Genomic DNA, 22,942 nt, shown 5'->3' on the forward strand with positions numbered 1-22,942 from the left:
TAGTTGGGATAGTTAGTTTTCTTCCTAGCTGGCATAGCACTGTGTTTTGGATTTAGTATGAGAATCATGGTGATAACACACTGATACACTGATGTTTTAATTGTTGCTAAGTAGTGCTTACATTTTTCAGCTTCCCATGCTCTGCCAGGTGCACAGGAAGCTGGGAGGGGGCACAGCCAAACTGGCCAAAGGGCTGTTCCAGCCCATAGGATGTCATGCTTAGTCTATAAGCTGGGGGGAGTTGGCCAGGGGCAGCGGTCACTGCTCGGGGACGGGCTGGGCATCGGTCAGCGGGTGGCGAGTAATGGTATTGTGCATCACTTGCTTTGCATATTCTGTATATTCCATTATTATTATTGTTGTTGTTGTTGTTATTCTTTTCTTCTTATTAAACTGTCTTTATCTCAACCCATGGGTTTTACTTTTTTTTCCGCTTCTCTCCCCCATCCCACTGAGGGAGGGGGGGAGTGAGCGAGCGACTGTGAGGTGTTCAGCTGCCTGCTGGGTTAAACCACAACATCTTTAAATCCTGCCAGTTGCCAGCTGAGGTAGAGTTCACCTCCCACGTCTGTACACTGCTTAAAAAGTGATATTAGCACTCTATACTGAGACAGAGTACAAGGAGCGTGAGTGGCTGCTTTTCTGGAGACACATACAGAGTGTCAAGTGAGAGAGCCAAGAGTCCTTGGAGACCATGAAACTGTGAGTTCCGCTTTTTTGTCTTGTGCTAAATTGCTGGAAGGTTCTTTGCAGTGGTAGTGTACAGGAGCTAAGTAGTGTGGCTGCATTTCACTTCCATGCCTTCTCTGCAGAATGGGTGCTGGACCCAAGCGTTGGACCACAGGATATGGTGAGCAGGGGTGCTGAGAAATGGAAGGAAGCTGCCTTGCACAATGAATTAATCATGCAGCCATCTAGAACTACTCTCTGGTAACACTCAGTTCCTGTCCTTGTTTCTCTCTCTTGTATGACAGCTGTTCAAGATATAGAAGTCTTATTTAGGTCCTTAAGTAGATTTTCTGAATTTTGTAATAGAATATCCCAGCACAGAGAACTAACTGGTATCGTTCACCAGGTTTTATAAATAGTGTTCCTGAAAAAGTGTTATTTCACTGAGAAACAGGAAGGAAATACCCAACTCTAAAAACTCATCTCCTCTTCCGTAAGGAGACAGAGACATTTCTAAAACCCTCTCATTTAGCTGCAGAGTATTTTTACCACCTCACAGAGTGTGAGATGCACAAAATAACAACCAGCACCCAGAATAGCACAGAAGAGGACAAACAGAAGATTGCATGGAGAGGAAGGATCATTTTCACTGTTGCCTCTGGAGTGCATGACCCTTACTCAGGTAAGTGATGATTCCTGGAAACCTGAGAGTACTTCTAGGGAGCTGCTGAGCCTCATCTGCAGGACATTAAAGTTTAGCTCAAGGTGGAAAGGTTTTTAATTCTGAGGTGTCTAAGCAGGGCTTTAGGATTACAGCTGCCATGCCCTGTGATTATCATAGGCACTAAACCCACACTTAACAGCTAAGACCCACAACTTTTGAGCTCAGTGCAATTTGCAGAGTATTTTTTCAGCTCCTTTATAAGGATCCTCTTCTGATGTCACCTGGGCTGATGACACCTCTCTACGCTGTCATCCCACACCAAGCCAGATGCTGTACCTTTTTGGAGAAACTCTTTTCTATCCTGCCAATCCTTTTCTATGGCTGTGCTCTTCTTTCTTGGTTGTTGACCTGAGAGGCAACTTTGCATTCCCTCCTGTGGTGGCTGCCCCAGTAAAATACTGTTTGGGCTGCAGAGAAGAGGAGGAGTTACAGCATAAAGCTATGCAGTGTTTGCTTCCAAGGTAAGCAACTCTGGGGCTCTGGTTGGGAGGATACACCTAAGCTACAAAGGGGGAAGGGACTATGCAGAGACAAGGGCACAAACTGTGTGCTTTCTACCCTTTATGGAAGGATAAGAGGTAGCAAATGCAAACATTGCTGCTTGGGACAGCAAGCAGCTGCCTTTCATGTTTGTCAGTCACTTGCCTGCTGTCTAAATCACAAGCATGTGTCTTTCCCCACGTTTTTTGGAGGGGGGGTTTCCAAGTTTGAAAATTGCTCAGAAATGGCAGTGGGAAATCCCTACTATCTGCTATTTGTTGTGAGAGTAATTTCCACATTGGATTAGGTACATAGTCCTACATTATTATATAACAACTGAAAGTAAAACAGAACGGAGAGGGGGGGTGGAGCGTTTGCTGCTGTCACTAGCACAAACTTTATCCTAACTTCTCCTGTGCCAACTTGCTGCACAGCGTTTCCAAGACTTGTGAGTATTTTACACTTTTAACATCTTGCTTCTCTTTCTTTCTTTCTTGTACTACAAAGATGAGGGAACTCATACTGCTTAGCTTCCAACTATTTAATGATTTTTAAAATTGTCTCGTAAGATTTGTTATAAAAGACATAGTTTAAGAATTGTATTTAACTTTGTTCCTGGCACCTGTTTCTCTGGTTCTGCTGTGTGAGAGGCAGCAGCAAGTACGGAGAATTGGTGCTAGCTGGTGAAAATTTGTTGTTTTCTAACAAATTCAGACAGCATAAACGTGGAAAAAACAAAGATACTGCTGTGAGCCTAGTTAACATAATAAGGACACAGAGAAAAGGCTGGGAGAAAAATTGTTTACCATCTTAGTGTATACACTTGAAAGAGCATTAAATGCAGGCAGGGAACTGAAAACCTGCAGTCAAGTGGAATGCAACTGCAAACAGTGATACAGAGGTACTGTAGCTGATAGCAGTATAATAGGGAGGTACTAGCTGGTAGCAAACTTGCGTAAGCAAATGCATTTATGAGTCTGCTGTTAAAAACACCACTTTCCACCTAATGAAACCAAAAGGAAGGAGGAAAAGGACATGTGGGGCAGAAACTTGTGAAGGATTGTATTGTTGAAACCTGCAAAATTACCTGTGTAAAAGCCAGTAATAGGAAATTCTTCTTGCTGTGCACAACCACTGCCTTGTGATTCCTTCTGTATACAGCAGGTATATTTGTATTTCTTACTTTTTTAAAAGTTTGATATTGCAGAATAAATTCCTGATTATAATTATCACAATATGTTTTTCTACACTTTCCAAATAGTCACTAGCACCGCACTTACTTTGCCTGTTATGAATGTGTTTATTTCTATTTACAGTTACCAATTTATTTGACATGTACTAGATAAATGGAAAGGTATCACTTGGTTATTTTATCTTGGAAGGAGATACTTCATTACAGATCAACTTAATATAAACAAATGATCTTTATAGATCAATAGAGGTATCAAATTCATTCTTTGGGAGCCCACTGGACTGTTCTAAAGGACATGTAGTATGGCTTCATAGCCTGTCACAACCATTTTAGCTCTGTGAACTCAAACAATAGCAGTCAGCTTTGCCAGCTCTTTAGAGTGTAACTTTATACGTGCTGTCTTTAAGAATGTTTGAATTCTCTGGTAAAAAGAATATTATGGGCAGATCCATTCTGAGGCTTCCTAGACCTTCACTGAAAATGGAGTGGGATCACAGGGGACAGAGGTACAGGCTGATGTGGAGTAATTGGGTAGTATGGTGTCCTGGTTTCAGCTGTGATAGAGTTAATTTTCTTCATAGTAGCTAGCATAGTGCTGTCTTTTGGATTTAGTATCAGAAGAATGTTGATAACACACTGATGTTTTCAGTTGTTGCCAAGTAGTGCTCAGACTACTCAAGGACTTTTTGAGCTTCTCCTGCTCAGCCAGGTGCATAACAAGCTGGGAGGGAGCACAGCTAGGACAGCTAACCCAATTTTGTATACTCTATATTCTGTTATCATTCTCATTATTACTATTATTATTATTTTCTCTTATTAAACTGTCTTTATCTCAGCCCACGGCTCTAATTTTTTTTTTCTTCCCGATTCTCTCCCCCATCCCACTGAGGGAGGGGGGAGTGAGCGAGCGGCTGCGTGGTGTTTAGTTGCCTGCTGGGTTAAACCATGACATATGGATAACATAATGCTACATTTTTTCCTTCTCACTTCAGCTTGCAGTCTTTTCCAGGACAAGGCCAGTAATAAATTTGACACAGACCTTCCAGTGTCAGGTGCAGGGTTCTGTCAGCCAAATGTTTCCCCTCTTCTGTGCTCAGGGTGTTCAGCTTGCTGCAGCCAGGACAGCAGGGAGAAGGACAATCTGGAACAGCTCTTCTGTGAGACATGTTGTTCTACCAAAATAACATGTTTTGTGGTGTAAAGTAGATGGCTGTTCTGCAGGACAGCACAGTGTTATTGCTGGCACACATCAATAAAGCACAGCAGCACAACCTCAGTTGGTACAAATTGCTAGTCTATACAGAAATACATATTTTATTCCTCTTGTTTTTCACATGATGCAGTCTTGTTGCTATATCCTCTATTTCATCACTGCACCATCAGTAGGAGCTAAAACCCTGCAGAGTAAATATCCTTGCATTCATGTTTTTCATGAGGTCTTTCTGTGCACTTTAAAACTCATAATGGAAGATAGTGACTTTAAAGGTTATTTTAACTACAGGACTGTAATGCACTGCCAATTCTCATTATTATAATTTCCAATTCTCTACACCAAATTATAGTGTGTTAGGAAAAGCAAGAACATCTCAAACATGTCCATTTGCTGTGCATGCATGCTAAAATATTTCTGAATTTCAAAAGTCTTTGCTCAGAAATGGAAGGGATAAATCCCTACTATCAGTTATTTATTATCAGCTACTTGTTACTCAGGGAAATGTGTATGAAGCAACATAATCTTTTTTTTTTTTAAAGTAGTTCCCAAATTTAAAGACATTCTTCTTGCTCAACCCAGATTTCTGATTCCCATTTTGCAGGCTTTGATAGGACAGGAGTTCACTCCAGGAATAAATGCTGACATATTAGCAAACAAGCTGATATATTTGTCTCTGCAAAGACCACACTCTGGTAGAAAGCACTATTAATAGGTCCTTATGGGAATATATGCTCAAAACTCCTTTTTGAGCAGGAGTTCAAAGGTACTATGCTGGAGGTCCCCAGTACCCAGACACACAGATTATTCTTTCGCAGACAAAAGGACTTCTGATTCTGTATCGTTAACCCCAGATCAACTCACCTTCTCACTGTTTCTATGCCAAACACTGAACCTTAGCCTCTGGTGCTCACCTCAGAGGTTCCTGCGTACTGAAGGCTTCTCTGCTCTTGCTGGGCCAGCGCTGTTCCCAAGATGGGTGCTATGATCCCGTGCTCAGAATTAACCTGAAGGAAGGACTATAAGAGAAAGACGTTTCATTCAAGATGCCTGTGCTGTGACAGTGTACACAGAGATCCCACTTGGCCAGGGCTGAGTGCTACCTTTGAGAGAATATTTTGTGCATCTCTGTGAGAAGTCTAGTCTGGGATTTCCTCCACATCCTTTAGCTGATCTGGGGCCTGTTCTCCACATCCATCAGGATTTATGGGCAGCTAGGGCTAGATTTTTATATCATGATGACAACACAAAGAATTCAGGCACCTCAGCAGCTAATAAAAGCTCTCTGTCTTCCATTCATAAATTAATGTACTAGTGTAAAATAAGGAGACTGATCCTTTTTAAGCTAAGAAATTAGTAAAGAGCAGCAGAAATATTTGGAAGCCAGCAGGAGATGTACTATATAATTAAACTGTTGTCCTTGCCAATAGGTTATTATCAGTAGGTAGCAAGATATATGCATCATTACAAACCATCTTACAGTATTTCATGCTGTAACAGATGAGATATGTCTTTAGTGGCAGCATCGGGTGATCATTCAGACGTTGTTGTCATTATAGCTGCTATAAATTACGACTTAACAGTTTAATAGTTTATCAATTAACTCTAGTGCCAATGCTTAAAAATTCTTTACCAAAAAATGGCTGATTTTTTTTTGCCCACCAAGGAACTGTTTTTAAAAGCCTACTTTATAAAAAATACCTGTGGACTAGAAGGGTTAACCCTGGGACAGTTAAAAATACACCAAAGTTGCTGCACTAGACCACCCATGGCTAGAATTTATCAAATGTTTTAGGGTGCCTTTTTGTAAATAAAAATACAAATTAAGCAAATTTGCTGTCTGTAATTTATTTTTGAGTAGAGGGATCACCATATTCTAAACCACTAGGCCAAAAATGGCTCCCACTGCACCTTTTCCTGGCTGCAGACTGCCAGAAGGCTGGGAATGCCAAGTGCTTAGAATTTTCTTCCCTAGAGTTTAAGCTATAAATAAAGACAGTGTGAGGAAGTTTATTGCCTCTGCTGGAGAAAGGACTTGAGCTCATTGGTGATATCAGATCACTGTCTGCCACAGATACATGTTTGTGCAGAACAAAATATGAGCTAATGATCTTGTGAATGACTCCTGCAGCAGTAGAAGACCCATTTTATGTAAAGGAATAACAACATTGGCAAGGTTTCACTCCACATGTCTTAAATACCATATTAACTGTTAATACATTGTTAACATAACACAAAGTCTGCAATCAACACGACGGGAAATTAGACATCAACTCTGTGGCCTGTTTTGATACTGCATTGGCTAATTAAGAATTCTGGCACTTGTACCAGTGGTGCCTGCATATATCTCCAGCAAGTAACGAAGTGTCACTGTCTGTTTTCCTGCAAGGAGAAGTAGGAACCTTACCTGCCCTTCCAGGACTGAGGAGAGGTATTGCAGGAACATGGAAATCTAGGCGCCTGACATCTGAAAGCTGCAGCTGGTTACTGCCACCAACCTGCTTGTAAGAGTAAAAGGTATCAACAATAACTTACAAAATAATAACTAACTAATTATATCTGCTTGTAAAAGCCATACTGGCTCTCTCCTGAGTCATGTAGCCTCAGTTTGAACGTCCTATTGTGCCAAAGTATTTTAAAGTAATAGACATCTGCTTATCCGTTAAAACCCAGTGCACGTAGTGTACTTTAAGGACATGGGAACAGGAGTCACAGTAACGCTCACAGGCTTATCTGTTGTAGCCTGTGGGGAAAAACAAAAAGTATGGTTTGTTTTCCTGTTAGCGTACTTTGGTAATGTTATAGTTGATAGGTGGAGTTTTTCTTTATACTGCTTCTTAGCAGGGTAAATAAATCTAAGAGTGTTTCACATTCCTGAGGTTAGACTAGTTCTGATACTAGAGTTAACATGATTAGTAGGACTCAGGGCTGCCAAGGGTAAACCTACCCTGTGATGACCAACATGGGATGCTGGCAACGGCACAAGTCATCAGATTGGGGTTTACATGCTGCCTTGCTGCTAAAAGCTTTCTTTCACTCATTTTTTTTAATTCTAACTCTTTTTTTTTTTTTTTTAAATAAAAAAAGCTCTACAGCCTTAGTTACACTGGGTCTTATAGTAATTAATTATATGGGCACAAGAAATGTGATTTTACACTGGGTAGAATATATATATATATATAAAACCTCAGGAAAACCAGGAAAAGCAGATATTCTGTATTTCATGTATTATTCTTTTGTATGCCCCCATGTCTGATTTGCTGCACATTCCTTGCACCACGTTGTAAATCCAGAATAATTAATTTTATCTTTTTTTTGCCCTCCCTTTATGGCACTTATCAGTATAGTATCCACTTGCTTCTTGAACATGAATTAGTTCATTTTTCTCAAAAGCCCTGAAGGATAAGAAAATGGGAATTTTCCTTTACAAATAGAAAAAGATTGGAAGAACCTAATGATTTTGGGTCCAGTATGTGATACCTGGAGATGGATTTTTTTATTTTTTTTTTTAAAGATTGTTTAACATTCTCTAGGATTGTCTGTGTTCACATATAGGCCCCAGTGTGCTCAGTTGCAGCTGTGAGAACTCAATGCTTTTTTGAACTAAGCTCTGTAGAGGGCACTCATTTCTTCAAACTGTAGCATCAACACTGGAGAAACCTGCATCTGAGCTAGCTGACTATAACAATTAGAAATATATGCTTGGGGAGCATGAAGTATCTCATCCTAAGGGCAGATATACAAAGCAACTTAAAATCAAGATTGCTTGTAGGAGGCAACTCAGCAAATTATTGTCTCTTGTGAAAAATCTTGGTTAAGGAACTTGCCCAAGTCACAGGGAGATGGTGAGATGAAGGCAGGGAAAGGACTGTGTTCTTCAGGGCTGCATTCAGCCACTTTTATCATTGAACCCCTGCTTTTCTTTCTGTGATCTTCTGCCTCATTTTCTACACATCTTTCTTTTTCAAATAAGGACATTTATACAGGTTTTTTTTTCAGGAGCTTCGTCTTTTTAATGAACAGAATCCATTTTGTTCATAAATCCTGCGAGAGAAAAAGGAAATCTTTACCTCATACTATGATTAAAGATTTAATAACTTTTAAAAATAATGAATTCATGGGAAGGCAGTGAGCACGGGACTGAGTTTCAAGTTCTTGAGAAGAATCTGCTTTAGTGTTCATAAATCCTCCCACTTCTTGTATGCTCAACATTTCCTCCTTCCCTTCACCTCCACGCTGTCTTAATTCTTTGCTCTGCTCTCCATTCAGCCATACTACTCAAATTCCACTGCTGTGCACCAGCAGCATCACCAATTTCTGTTCCTCAGCCTTCACCAGGTTCTTCCTGTAGGAAGCCTTTTTTTTTTTTTATACAAAGAGTTCTGCTTGCCTCTGAAGCTCTGAGATTGGGTATGCTGGAGACCAACTACACAGTGCCAACAAACCTCTTCTGCAGTTATGTAAACTAAACCACTTATGAATCGGCCAAGTTTATGCAATTTTTCTAGGCTGCCAAACTTGAACAAATTACTAAAAAGCATAGCTTTAATTAAACCGTTATAAACATTGTCTTTATATGAAAGAAATGCATATTTCTGCTAATTTGTTTTTTGAAATGACTGAACTACTCTTGATGGGACTTAAAATCACTAGCCTGAGTAAGTAATTCAGAATAGGAAATTTCATCTCTAACAATTTCAGCTTGACCAAACTAAAAAGCAACTGAAACTGAGCCTTATTGTTTGAGACCCAGCTGCAGAAGGCCCTAACAAAATTGTAGGCAATAGCCCCTTTATGTAGAGATAGGACTTTTCCCAGGCCATATCTTTGAAATGATCAGTGTTTAATTTAATTTTCTACAAAAATAATGCTTATGCAATCACACATCTGTGCATGGTTGCATGTTTCTGCCTCCCTCCTCCATCACACTTTTTAATTCCAGGCCTAATTTCATTGCATAATTTGCATTGAAAGAAGCATCTGCAGGTCACGTCTTCCAGCCTCCCACCTAAAACAGGGCTAACTTCAAAATTAGAGCAGGTTGCTCCAGGCTTGGTTGATTTTTTAATACCTCTGAGGATGGAGCTTCTACAACTTCTGTAGGCAGCCTCCTGCACAAACTTATTTTCTGGCAGATTGCGTTGGGACTCCTTTTATAAAAAATACTAATATTAATGTCCAAGTAAACTGTTCTGTCAACACGGCTTCATCATTTTCTGCTGTATTTCTTCAAGGGCTTGCTATCAATACAAAACCAGTTTTTTGTTTGAACACAAATTTGCCTGTTTCTCCAACCGCAACACTTGCAAGATTTGAAAGTGAATCTAGGAAAAAAAAAAGTTTCCAAAAGAGAAGGGAAACATTCCAATTAGGTTTCATTGTGTCATCTGTAAAAAGATAATAAAAAGGGAAGTGAGCTGTTAGGCAGTTGCCATGATCCCTACTATGAAAACACTGCTTAATTGGAGGTGGTATAGTGGATTGCTGCTGACCCGACCTTGGTTCCATATGGTTTGCCTCATATATTCTCTTCTAATTTATTTTATAAAACAGAGGAGAATGAAAGTAAAATTACATAGCTGGACTGTACTGTGTCTCCATAAAAGGCAACTATTAAAAGCAATTGTCATGTGTTGTAGTAATTAGGGGAACTCTTCTAGCCCTTTATAAAAACCGGAATTATACTGATGTTAATGACTTTAATACTAGCTACCTGGGCTACAACCTCTCTTCTAATTGTTATCTAAAGTCACAAAAAATTATCCTTTGATGACAATCTACATTTTCCCGGGAAAACCCCTCTTATTTTGTAGCATTCAAAGATGGATCTCTTGCATCTAGGTAAAAATAACCCTTTTAAAAAGTCTTTGTCTTGTGTTTTCCATTAATTTAGAAGATTTAAAGGGACTTGCAAAAGTGACTTGCAAAATTTCAGCAACTTCCTGCTCTGAACGCTCTTAATAGATGGGCTGAGAGCCACTCTATTGCAACATTATACATACTTATTTTTTCAGTGTCTAGGTCCCATAATGTAATTTCCTGATCCAGATTCTGTGCTTCTGTTCTGAGTAATGTTCCAGCAGGAAGGACGCTGGGGATGGCACGGCCAAAACGAACCTCTGCTGGAGCATTGTGCAGGCTGGAGACTCAGGTAAGCATCACTTAAATATGACATTTTAGGAAATATCAGCAAAGCTTTAGATGTTATTTTACTTCCCAACAAGAAAACTAGGTAATACAGTGAATTTAAGGCTTGGAAACATTTGCAGTGTTAGTTGAGATCAGTAGCACCCTATAATTGGCATTCTCTCTAGCTGATCAGAACATGAAGTTTAGCTCTCCTTTCTAGTATTTAAATTTATCTTGAGCTTTGAGAAAATAATCTTTGGCAGTTAGATACCTATAATCCAGGCAGCTTTACTGGCTTTCCTATTCTCTCTATTCCATTATTCCATACTCAAAAACATGTGACTTGTGCGCTGTTCTCAAAAACCCCTATGCTACTGAAATTTGTTATCTTGGTTAGGGTTATCTAACAGTAGCTGAACATATTTTTAGTGTATGACGATACAACAGAAATGTTTAGAGCATGTACACTACTGATACATTCACTCTTCAAGTATCTATGAGACTTTTTCCCCAGGGAATCTTTGGGAAACTTTTCTCGTGTTCTACTTTTGAAATGATTCCTTCTTTTTTCTGTCTTTTTTTTTTTTTTTTTTTTTTTTTGAAGGACAAAACTCATCTCCTGTCCTCATGTAACTGAAAATATCTCTCAGATTCATAAGATTTTATGGATGCCTGTAGATTATTTTGCATAATTTAAATGACACATGAATATTTCAGGTCTCATTTTAAACTGTGTGTGACTTCAAGATCCATGGATCGTAGCGAGGACAAAGTAGTTTTCTAGTAGTTTTCATCCAGCTAGAGATGAATGACTTGACAATAATGCAAATTTATGTGCTGTGCATATGTGACAATTTTTAACAAGAAACTAACAGGCAATTTGACTACCACTCTGAGTAAGATACAGCGTTGAAAGTGAACTGATGTATAAATGTCAAGAAGGCCAACCCAAGCTCTGTATTACACTTAGTAAAAGTTACTTTTCAACAATAAGGTGATCCAACAAGATGGAGGGCTAGTAGTGATCCTCTGTGCTTGCTGGGATCTGAAGGGTTTTGCCAGTACCTTTCCTACCAGCTCCGTGCTCATACCATGTTGAAAGTATGGTAGCATCCAAGAACTGGGACAGACTGATTTATCTCAAAGCAATTTGAGACACCTGTTTTGTCCTGACTTAAATAGCAGCAAACAAAACCCCCTTCATCTATATAATGGATCTTAATTTTAAGTAGTGCTTACACCAGTCAAGGACTTTTCAGCTTCCCCTGCTCTGCCAGGGGCACAAGAAGCTGGGAGGGGGCACAGCCGGGACAGCTGACCCCAACTGCCCACGGGGCTATGCCAGACCATAGGACATCCTGCTCAGTATAGAAACTGGGGGGAGTTGGCCAGGGGGGCAGCGATCGCTGCTCGGGGCCGGGCTGGGCATCAGTGAGCAGGTGGTGAGCAACTGCATCGTGCATCACTTGCTTTGTATATTCTATTATTATTATTATTTCTTCTCTCTTCTGTTTTATTAAACTGTCTTTATCTCAAGCCATGGGTTTTACTTTTTTCCCCAATTCTCTCCCCCATCCCACTGAAGTGGGGGTGAGTGAGAAAACAGCTGTGTGGTGTTTAGCTGCCTGCTGGGTTAAACCACAACCACCACCTCATTTTGTTCTGATTTTGTTCCTCCATGTGGAAATAGGCACCCAATGCCATTAGGTAAGTTTTCAAAAAAAACCAAAGAGGAATGCTTATGTGGACAGAGTCAGCTGGTTCCTTGGCCTCTCGAGGTCCCACATGGAAATGTCCAGACAATTATTATTAATAGTATGAGTCACAGAGAATGGAATCATAAGACTTCAGTATAAGCTAAATCTTGAGGTCTTCAGACATTTCGTGAGGGAAGTTTCAGAAGCCGGGTGGCAAGCTGGGACTCATCTATGATAATTCATGTGAATTTTCCTTACTGCTTTCATTTCAGTTGCATTCTGCCATGTGTCTCAATGTGCAGTATGCATGATGCCTATTTTGGCTTTAAGACCAGAAGGTGCCAAACTGTATGTGAATGGCCATATTTTTGTTGACTTCTAAATTTGATTCTTGCTTTACCAACCATGTGGACCTTACATAGCATTGGGGTGAATATCAGCCAAAACCATACTTTGTTAGCTGTTCTTCCAATGACAACAAAGCAAATTAGTTTTCAGTGTTGTGCTTTGGTTCAGGACAAAGAGACACCTTCCTTTGGTGGCAAGCAAGCAGTAAGCAGTCCTGATGGGAGAGCAAATAAAAGCCTATATAAGACAGCAGGGCTACATTGACTTCAGCAAACCGAGTATTTTTCAGGCAAACAGTATGACACACAGTTACTAATGATATCTTTGGTATTTTTTTTTTTTTTTAAGGAAGAAAGACTGTGTTTGTGAGGCAGATCAAATACTGTACCAGCCCTTGCTTAGAATGACATAGAACTAATTTCTAGCTTTACTATTCGAAAGTGATGAAAAATTGCTTGAAAAGACAACTACGGGGAAATACTATCTTTAGCTTATCCTCCTCTTATGCCTTCCCACAAGGTGGCTGTGGAACATTTACTGGACCAGTTCCCCCGTTTTGAAAATGAGACTTTTTTTTTTTTTTTGATTGATTGATGTTGACCTGAATAAAAGTACTTTCCAATTTGTAAGAAGTATTAATTTTTCTGGCAGGCTGCGTTTTCTCCCAAAATATTTCTTTTACTTAGCAGACCAATCACAATTCTGTAAATAATATAAGTGTATATATATATTAATGTAATAGAATTGAGGGACTTTTTGCAAATGTGGTCATGGGTCAAACTTACAATGTACAATCTCTTACAGTTTATCTTGCCTCTTGCATGAGCATATCAGAAACATTTACTATCACTTAATTACTGTCAACAAAGTGAGGTGGTTTTGGCTTAACATCTTGTATGTTAAATCAATGAAATAAACAATCCCAGAGTGAAGGCCTGTAATTTTATCCGAGAGTTTACTCCTTTTCAACAATATTGTTCCACACAGCTTATAATATAAAGGCACCCGGGGATTTATTTGTGCTTTGCAGTATTGCCGACTATTTTATATATAAATGCTTTTAACATCCCTGTGAAGTACTTTTTCCAATCTTTTTTTAAACACTTGTCTAAATGAATGTACTCGCTAGTAGACTCATCTTACCCTGATTCTGAAAGAAAATCTGAAGTTTTCTGGACGAGTGCTGTGCTGCACTGTTAAGAACTATGACTACCATTTATTCTTTTTTAAGAGCTACGATACAGAAACCAGCTTAATATAATTTAGTATTGCTTCAGGTCTCATTACTTTGCACACACACAACCTCTTCCATTCCTCTATACATTCTGGGTTTGGCTGCCAAGAAATGAAGGAAAACCATCAGCCATACAAATGGAAGAAACCTTAAATAATGACAACTACTGTATTGCACTTACCACTTGCATACATATGGAAAAAGCGGTTCGGTGTGCAATCTCATAATGTGTTACATTCCACAAAAATACATTCAACATTTACATGAAAGGGATGCTTCTGTAGCACACACTAGAGCTTTTCCAGTAATCAGGTTTCCTAAGGCAAGAAACTAAGGGTGATAGCTCAGTTGCTGTAAATCTTACTGCATTTTTATAAGTGATTTAGAGTAATATGAAGCAGAAATAATTTCCTTTCCAAATTTATTTGCCTTTCCTATGCAGATATATTAAACAAAACTATAGTAGAGATACTTTGTTCTTCTTTCTTTGAATCCTGATGCTAATTTTTTCTGGCTTTTGATCTATTTACAGTATTTTTTTTTGAAGTTTGTGTGCTGCTTTCCTTGGTTGTTCAATAAATCTGTTTTTCCCAGGTTAACATTTTGGTCAAATTCTCAACGACTCTGGAAATGGCAATAACTTCATTGGTTTCAGTAAAGCTGAAACACATTAGGATTTCATTCTGCTCTTTAAAGAAGAGTAAAAGCACAATAAAAAGTAGAGTACTTCAAACTACACTACATCCTGCCTGTTTCCTGCAGGATCCAGTAAGTTCCAGTAAAAAGTATCGCTGTAGCATTGTGTCATAGATTACATATTTTTTTTAAAAAGCTCTCAAAATACTGCCTTACTTCACCATTTTGAGAACTGCATTTGCTATTTTTAGTCTTCTATCTATTACAAGTGTGTTACAGATCTCTGTTAACATATGATATTATTCACAGTCTCTGAGCTGAGTATTTTGCTAAGACTGTGATATTATTTGTCCAGCAGTTGCTATTTTATGGTGTCAGAATTTCCAGCTTTTACACATCCGTACTTACATCAGACTTACTGTGTAAGTTTCTATGTTTGGCACTGTTTTAGATGTTAACATCCTACCCCTAAACGCACAAAAATTTTGTCCCTAATTGTATATTCCCCATTGGGTATTTGTTGCCATGGCATAAAAATATCACGAATAATATTTACAGGGAGTGCCTAATGGCATATGTAGATCGGGACACATTTTGCTAACCAAACTTCAGCGCTGACTAGTTCTGGCTCTTTTTTGTGTGTGTTTTATTAATGTCCTTTAAATTTCAAATCTCCTGTGATTCAACTCCTTACTTATCCTGGAGAGTACACTCTGAAAGGCCTTTTCACTAATTATTGCATATTGCACCCTGAGGGGGGTCGTTGGGGGATAAATGGTCAGAGCTAACCATCCGTGCCCCACAAATGAGGTTTTTGCAGTGTACTTCCTCTTTTCTTTACTGACTACATCTTTAACTCACTAATTTTGCCACTACCAAAACTTGGGGCTTCTCTGTTTATCAATCACAGTGTTTGTCAAGAAAACCTAGCATTAATGTCATATATGCTTGCATCGGGACAACATTAAGTTGATCTTTCATAATTTAATAAGTGATTGATACCTTGAAAACACTGAAATTACATGGAAGGCTGTAAAAAGAAGGAAGCATGTATTAGCTTTTTTTTTTTCTGACTGGATTTTTGCCAGCTGGCAAAAAAAGCTTGAGAGACATCCTGAATTGACAGGCAAGGGGAAAGTCTAACCTATGGATTAAACATGTTTGATGTCCTGGTCTCCCAATCATGTAAATGGTGACCTGGCACCCCTGTTTCAAGCAGAGGCCTGTTGTCATGGAGTATGTATTGTTCTGAGACCGTGACCGACAAATTAGTGAAAGCAGATGGACTGAAAGGAAAGCTCTTAATTTATAATATTCATACTATAATATTCAACTAGTAATATTTATCCCTAAATACTGCAGCGCTTCTGTTGGGTTTCACTGCTACTGTGATTGTAAGGTTCTTCGGAAAGGTATAAAATCCTTCTTTGCACCAAGGACAAAGTTCCTCTCGGGCCTATAGCCAAGTATAGGATGCATCTTCATAAGGCAATGGTATGAGCCCCAGGCCTCAAGCATGTTTTGCCAAAAAAGGTCAAAGGAAACATTTAACTTCTTACATTTCAAACTCTGATGTTTAAGGTATTGAGTGGAATAGCAATGACTCTGTGACCTTTTGGCAAAATTTTCAAACAGGCGTTGCAAACTTTACTTTCTGGCATAAATGCCAGTTAGCAAGAGCGGTATAGGAGAAGGAAGTCCTACTGGATGACTGTCAAAAGCAAATCAACAAGTATTTAAGCAAACCAAGAACATGTAAATGCATAAGTGATTAAACTGAAAGAGTTTCCTGCCATGCTGATTACTGAGAATACTCTTTTGAAGGTCAACACCACTCACAAACCAGCAGAATGAGCTAGGTAGAATAATACTCCACAGGAGAGTCACCACTGTACAATAAAAACAAGTAAAGCTGTAGTTCTTAGGGGGAAGGGGGTGAAAGGGAAGTAATCAAATAGGAAAAATATTTAAAGAATGCCCAAGTTTAAAATGGCAGCTTCAAAAATGCTTTAACCTGCCTAATTCTGGCTAAATACAAAACTTCTGAGAAAGCAATTTAGCTTTGTGGAATAAAGGCTTGAAGACTTAACAATCTAAGGCATGGTTTGGCTCTCATCCAGACAAGCATTTAGGCATGTGATTCAGTTTGACACTGAGTAATTCCACAAACTTTCTTTCTGGATCAGTGAGTACAAGCTAAACAGAAACATGGAAAGCTCGCTCTGCCTTCAAACCTTGAGGAGGAGAGATGCTGGTAACACCTAGTGGAACTTCAGGGCTACTTTCCTAGGCTTCTATGAAAAGGTGGGTAGGAAAGGAGAAGAGGAACTAAAATGGCTGTGGAATCATAATGGATTCAGGCACTATGATAGCAAAGAAGCACCTTTTTAACCCTTGCTGCATCAAATGGTGTTCAGAACAGAACTTACCAGAGCTGTAAAATATGTTTCTTTGATAGATGGGAATAGTCTGTAGAAATTGGGAAAGGATTTCAGTCCCTGGTACTAGATCCCATCATAGAAAAATATTAGTTTCTGTTTATATTGGTAACACACAAATGAAATTACTCTCAAGGTATGTTTAGAGGGCTGCACCTATAGGTAGCATCTGTTACAGAGTTTCTTATTGTCTCAGAGTACATTGACGTGGTTCTCTGTTTTTATCTCTGAATTCTATCCCATCAGAATAAATACATTCTGACATTAATTAATATTCAGGTTTTTTGTTTATGGTTTTTTTTTGTTTGCCTTTGGTTGTTCCCTTTAAACTGTGTAGAGGAACTTAGGAATGAAAGAGCAGGGAGGTCTTTCAATGCGTCTGCTCCTTTGACTTGCAGTCTTCCAGCATTTACTCCATAACAAGGCACTAAGGACATGTCTTTTCTCTAAAACTTGCTCATGATCCATGAAAATTTGATTTCAAAATTACTTATTTAAAGGCTCAATACTGAAACACCTATCTAGTTCAGAAGTATTGCTTTCTTTATGGGCTCCATTCCTTTTTTAGTTACTTCCATTAGTTTATGAAATCTTCACTCTCCATGGCTTCTCTCTTGAAAAAAAATCTTAAAAAAAAAAAAAAAGCTTATTTTTTACAAGACTAAGATACAGATGGGAAAGACATCTGATTTTCTTCCCAGTTTTATACATTCTGACATTAAAAATGCTCTCTATGCTTCTGAGCAAGAAGGAGCTCAAATATTATGTACAATATGCAACCTTAAATAGATGCAGCACTCTAGTTGTACAGCTACTTGACGCTTTGTCCTCTTGAAAGGAATTGCCCTAGCACAGGAAGACATAAAAATTAATTGGTGGAGCCAACAAACAGAGAACAGCAGAACAAGAGATGTAGGATGAGATTTTGTTGGGCAAGGAGGCAGAGTTGTCTGAAGGAGGCTGTAATTATTGTGGCAAAGGAGACGTGGAAGGAGAAGACTTGCAGAAACAATACAAATGAATGGGTACAGAACTCAGGTCTGCACGATGTAGACAGTACTTGAATATGGATCTGAAAAAAACCACTTTATGCCCGAGATGTTGCTCCATAAAATGTCCAAGGACTAGAGAGAGCTGGAGGTGATGGTACAATTTTAGAGGGAAATTTGTGGCAGTAACAGAGAATATTTACAGCTCGGTTGCACAAGAAGTAAAAGAGAAAGAGTTGAGGACACACATCTCTAGAACAGGGCAGAAGTAGAGACTGACTAAAATAGGATAAATTATGTGCAAGAAGAGGTATATTGTACTAGAGAATGAAGATGAGAAATGGGCAGAAAAAAAATTACATGGCAACAAATAAGGGAAGAGCAACACATCAAACACACAAAAAAGAGAGGGAAAACAAGAAGCCGAGGATGAACAGAAAAGGAATTCAGGGTGTCACAAGAGAGAACAGTCTGAGGAGGATGATTTGCTTACAGGAGTAAGGAATGGAAGGACTAGTGATGCCTGTCAGCACTGCTGAGACTAGCCAGAAAGCCCTGAGGCAAAGAGAGAAAGGTCTGATCAAGAAAAAAGCTGTGTGCCAGAGGTCAAGAAGTTAGGGATAAATTGAGAGTAACCACAAATTAAGCAGGTTAGACTTTGGGGTTTTTGTTTGGCTGGTTGAGGTTTTTTTTGTTTGGGTTTTTTTTTGGCGGGGGGGGGAGAGGGGGGAGGGGAGGTTTTTTGCAAATAGTGAAAGATTCTAAAGACAGTCCAGGATTCTGAAAGAAATGGATATAAAGTTCTGGCAGGGGATAATATTACTAAGATCATATAACTAAGAATAAAAATATGGTTCAAAATAAGCAATAAAAAATAGTGGACATTTGCAGATATAACCAACTTGCACAGGAATTAAACTTTCTTAGTTACAAATATCACATCTCAAGGATTCACTGAGAAATCTACAAGCAAACCTTAATAAAGAAATTTAGATATATGATATATAGGCAAAGACATGTAATTTTAGTTTTCAGTACTTTCCTTCACATGTAACTTAAATATTGTAAAGAGCTGTGAATATGTTCTTTTGACTTACAGTTTTTGTGACAGCCAAGCCAGCAGAATCAGCAACCATTTCTGCCTTGTTAAAGAAAAGTTTTGTCATTTGCTTATACATTTGCTTCTTTAAAGGGAAAACAGGACCACTGTGGCTTAGATATTACTTGATGTGCTTCATTTTAACTTTGTTATAAGAAATATATATATTCTATATATTATATAGAATAAGAATTATAAGAAATAAGCATTGCTTTTCCAAACAGGTGACTGTGTATATCATAACCCAACTATCTTTTGGAGTAATGTATATTCACTTACAAAGGCTTTAGTCCTTACCTTAGATTTGCAGGTTATCAGGACACAAGCTACAGATAAAAATATGTGTGTGTTTTAATATGAGCTGCTCCCTTGTCCAAAGTTCAAGCAGCTATAAAACAAGTATCAGAGACATAATGAAGACAGAGAGCAACTGGTTAATGATTATACACAATAAGAAATGAAAAACTGACACTAGCCAAAGGAAATTTGGAAATTAGAACAATGTGTGTTCAAGGCAGGGGGATAACTTGCCAAAGCAGGTAAGTGAGCTAACATTCCTTCTGTTTTTCAATAATAGTTTGGATGAAATAATTAAGAAATTCAAGTAAAAAATGGCCCTGAATTGATGAAAGGAATGTGTTAGGTGATCTATTGGATGTTAAGAACCTCTTTCTCTATAAACAAATGGAATACCCTTTAGAGTATGCACGCAGTATAGTTTTTATATATTTTACAATCAGTACAAGTTCTCTATTACTTCTAAAAACTAAGCTATTATTTTTAATTAGCAATGATTATTTCATTACAGTAAAATAGTTGCCTACCATATTTAAGAAAACCAAAGATCAAGATGACTTCATTAATCATTAAGAACACAATGTTCCATTGCTATCACAGAAACAAATGACAAACTAATGATAACCCTGGCCCATTATTCATTAGGTAAGGCAATGTATTATTTTCCTCACCTTGAACACTTTGTTCTACAGCATAAATATGGCAATGCATTTGGACTGGAACTCCCTCTCAAATCAGATTTTTAAGGCCCCATAGTACTAATTATGAAACACAAAGTTAGTAAGTGCTTATGGAGCCAACATAAGTCTTTCATATTTTCATTTGTAGCCACCTCATCTCATTTGATAAAATGTAAAATCATCAAAATGTTTACCTACTGCAAAATGTTTCTAATACATTTTAAATACTTCTGTTAAAACATGTTTAAAAAAAAAATAAACATGGGATTAAAACATGTTTTCTTCATCTGTATCCAACAAGCCAGATTTTAAATTTCTTTAAATGTACTTTGAGTTTCCCCATAAGGCTACTTTCGTACTTCAATCAAATAATTAAAAAAAGCCAAAAAGCAAAATAGGATATTTTTTAAGGACTGGCAAATCAAATCAAAACAGTTAACATGCAGATTTAAAAAACAAAACAAAACAAAACCAACACCATGACAAATTTCAGATAAAACAATATTAACTGTGAAAAGGTTACAGCCTTTCTGTCATACTATAACAAAATGATTTAGCTCTTTTGACCATAGCCAAGCAGTCATATTTCTTTCCCATTATATTCTTGTAAGTTTGGAAAATATTTATTGTATCTATATATACTTAATATTTTGGTTTTAATACTCACATATTTTTTATTTCCATTTATTGTGGAAACAGCAAGAGGTTGAGCCTTGGTTTTAGACACATTTTGGGTAGCAATAACATGGCCTGTTCCGTACTGAAATAGTTCAGAAGATGGATGAGATATTACTTGCTCTGGCCTTACTTTAATTTAGATTATCTATTTATCATTCATTTACATACTTCTTATTTAATAGGTTTTGGACACACGCGGGTGATAAAAGGGTTTGGCACTGCTTCCCATTATTGAGTGTGGAATTTATGTAGTGATTAGGTTACTATGCTATTTCAGCTGTATCTTTGGGTTTTGGAAACAAAATAATTGCAGTGTATTTAAAACATTTTCTGTGTAAGAGAGTAACAAATCCTTATTACAAATACTCTTCAGAAGTCCCCTGTGACACACGTAAGTATTACGCTCAGGGCTTTGCCAGCAGATGCTTTAATAACAGTTAGGTGGATTTCAGCAAGTTAGCTGCAAACGTGACAATGTATGGATTGACCTCCCATTTTCATATTTTTACCATTGCACAGTGCTAGCTCTTGTATTATTTTCTCTGGTCCATTTTTAAATATTCACTTGCAAGTTAGTACATAAATAAACTAGTGCTAAAGAACATCGTTTGAGTCAGTTAATGTAAGAGTGTTGCACCTATGATAAGAAATAAAACCTTGAATCAAAAGCACACTTGCAGATAATTAACCTAGCTCTGTGAAGGAACTGTATCAGCTTATATCATTCTTAAATGCATTGCTTCCCACTATTATATGTACATACACTATATAAAGAAGTATAAATATGTACTATATCTAAATACTATATTTAAGATCTATACACGTAACTCTAGCATGTCTAGGTGTATTCGTAGCAGAGTTTCATGTATAGGCAACCACAATATTGTTGGTAATGTTATAGTTGTAGGTAATTCATAGAAGTTGGGCCACAAAAGGTAGCCAGAGGAAAGATCTCCAGGATGGAAATCAAAATAAAAATACTTTAATATTGTCCCTGCATTAAATTGCAGTCTGCAGCATAAGCAGACAAATAAATCGGGAGCCCAGGATGAGTGCAGATTTTTGCAGTGTGTCTTCAGCATCTGATTTTCTACCGTTTTGTAAAGTGATTATATATTTCTGCACACTAGAGATCAGTTGGTCTTTCAATCTACACACAACAGGTAGTCTTGTCTTGATTGGACGTCTTGTCAAGTTGGTTAATTAAGTCAGTACTAAAGCAAAATTCTGTGAAATCAGATTGTGACAAGCTATGATCTTGGTTGTGTCTTTCAGAAAATACACCTGAAAAGTATTTGTCTGCAATATCAGCTGTATCTTCTTCTGAACAGCCATTTCTTTTGCCTTTTAAAGAATGAGATGGGACTAATCATCTTCTTCCTATGGTAACTACAAAGTCAATGTTAATTAGAGAGTAAATACAAATTATTACTATTCCAGCTGTTACTTGCCTCCAGTCGCTTTAGAGAGTGGATCCTCTCTTGCCATGATACGCAGTCCCCCATTGCTTCATAGGCTATTGTCCATTACTTCATTCTGTCTTTGACTAGGCTCAGTCTGGTCAAGACTGCATCTTGGCCCTAATCTCTGTGATAACCCTCAAATTGTTGGAATTGTTGCGTTTAAAGAACTCCACCAATTGCCATATGTCTTTGCAATGAAAAAAAACCCCTACCATATGTGATAATTTTAAAATATGTGTGCTGAATTATGTATATGAGATGCTTCCTTCCATTCTCACTCCAGTTTCCTGTCTTAGAAAACTGACCCTGCTTCTAGTGCCTACATGCCCCACTTGTTGTCTCCTTGTGACCCTTCAGTCAAATCTCTTTGCCAAGGTCTGATATTTCTTCTCTCTCTTTCCCCCGTCAAAAATATCATAAGCGTCCTCTGATTCCTGTTATAAGCCCCTTTTTTCCTTTTCCAAAAATCTTGTAATTTTTGAGCCTTTGGCTGAGGCTTAAATGCTTAACAACTGCTTGTTTTAAACCAGCTTCCCAAAACAAATACATTGTTGTATATTATTTATAGTACAGCAGTAGTGAAAGGCATCCAAATTAAGGATCCAAGTGGGGACACATTAAAACTGCAATTCACATTCCAAAAATCTTCACAGGAGAAGGAAACCTTTCTTCCACCCTTTAGGGGTTCACTTTAAGAAAAATATTATCCATAGCAGGAGGAAGCTTTCCTGTACACAAATAATTACATCTAAAATGAAAAATAATATTTCTACAGAGCTTAAGGTAGAAATTCCATAGTATTATGGGGGAAACTTGTAGCATAAGAGACTTTGAAATCTGTAATTTTTTTGTATACTTTTAAGGAATGGTAGGCATTTTACATTAAGTAGTTGAAACTTTATCTTGCATTACGTTCTATAAAACTGACCTTTTTAAAAAAGACATCGATTGTTTATACAGTGTGTGAATGAGGTACAGT

At 37.9% G+C, this 22,942-nt stretch overlaps 1 protein-coding gene across 12 annotated transcripts in view; it reads left to right on the forward strand.

The window, feature by feature from the left end:
• Window positions 1-1,175: 1,175 nt before the first annotated feature.
• IL15 (interleukin 15) overlaps window positions 1,176-22,942 on the forward strand; it is a 31,808-nt gene continuing 10,041 nt past the window's right edge. For 3 of the 12 annotated variants that reach the window (XR_004842625.1, XR_004842626.1, XM_035899152.1), the window contains exons 1-4: window positions 2,260-2,321; window positions 6,665-6,792; window positions 10,290-10,426; window positions 21,776-21,885. Coding sequence is in view for 10 of the 12 variants with exons in the window: in XM_035899152.1 (XP_035755045.1) it covers window positions 10,373-10,426; window positions 21,776-21,885 (164 nt within the window). In the remaining 2 variants the exon portion in view is untranslated. Of the gene's footprint in view, window positions 1,352-1,834; window positions 1,855-2,259; window positions 2,322-2,924; window positions 3,038-6,664; window positions 6,793-10,289; window positions 10,427-21,775; window positions 21,886-22,942 lie in introns of those variants that run through there. The other 9 variants (XM_035899153.1, XM_035899156.1, XM_035899159.1 and 6 more) reach the window with 9 other exon arrangements.

This window comes from Egretta garzetta, unplaced genomic scaffold (assembly GCF_000687185.1).
Source record: "Egretta garzetta isolate BGI_Z169 unplaced genomic scaffold, ASM68718v1 scaffold258, whole genome shotgun sequence".
Classification (NCBI taxonomy): domain Eukaryota; kingdom Metazoa; phylum Chordata; class Aves; order Pelecaniformes; family Ardeidae; genus Egretta; species Egretta garzetta.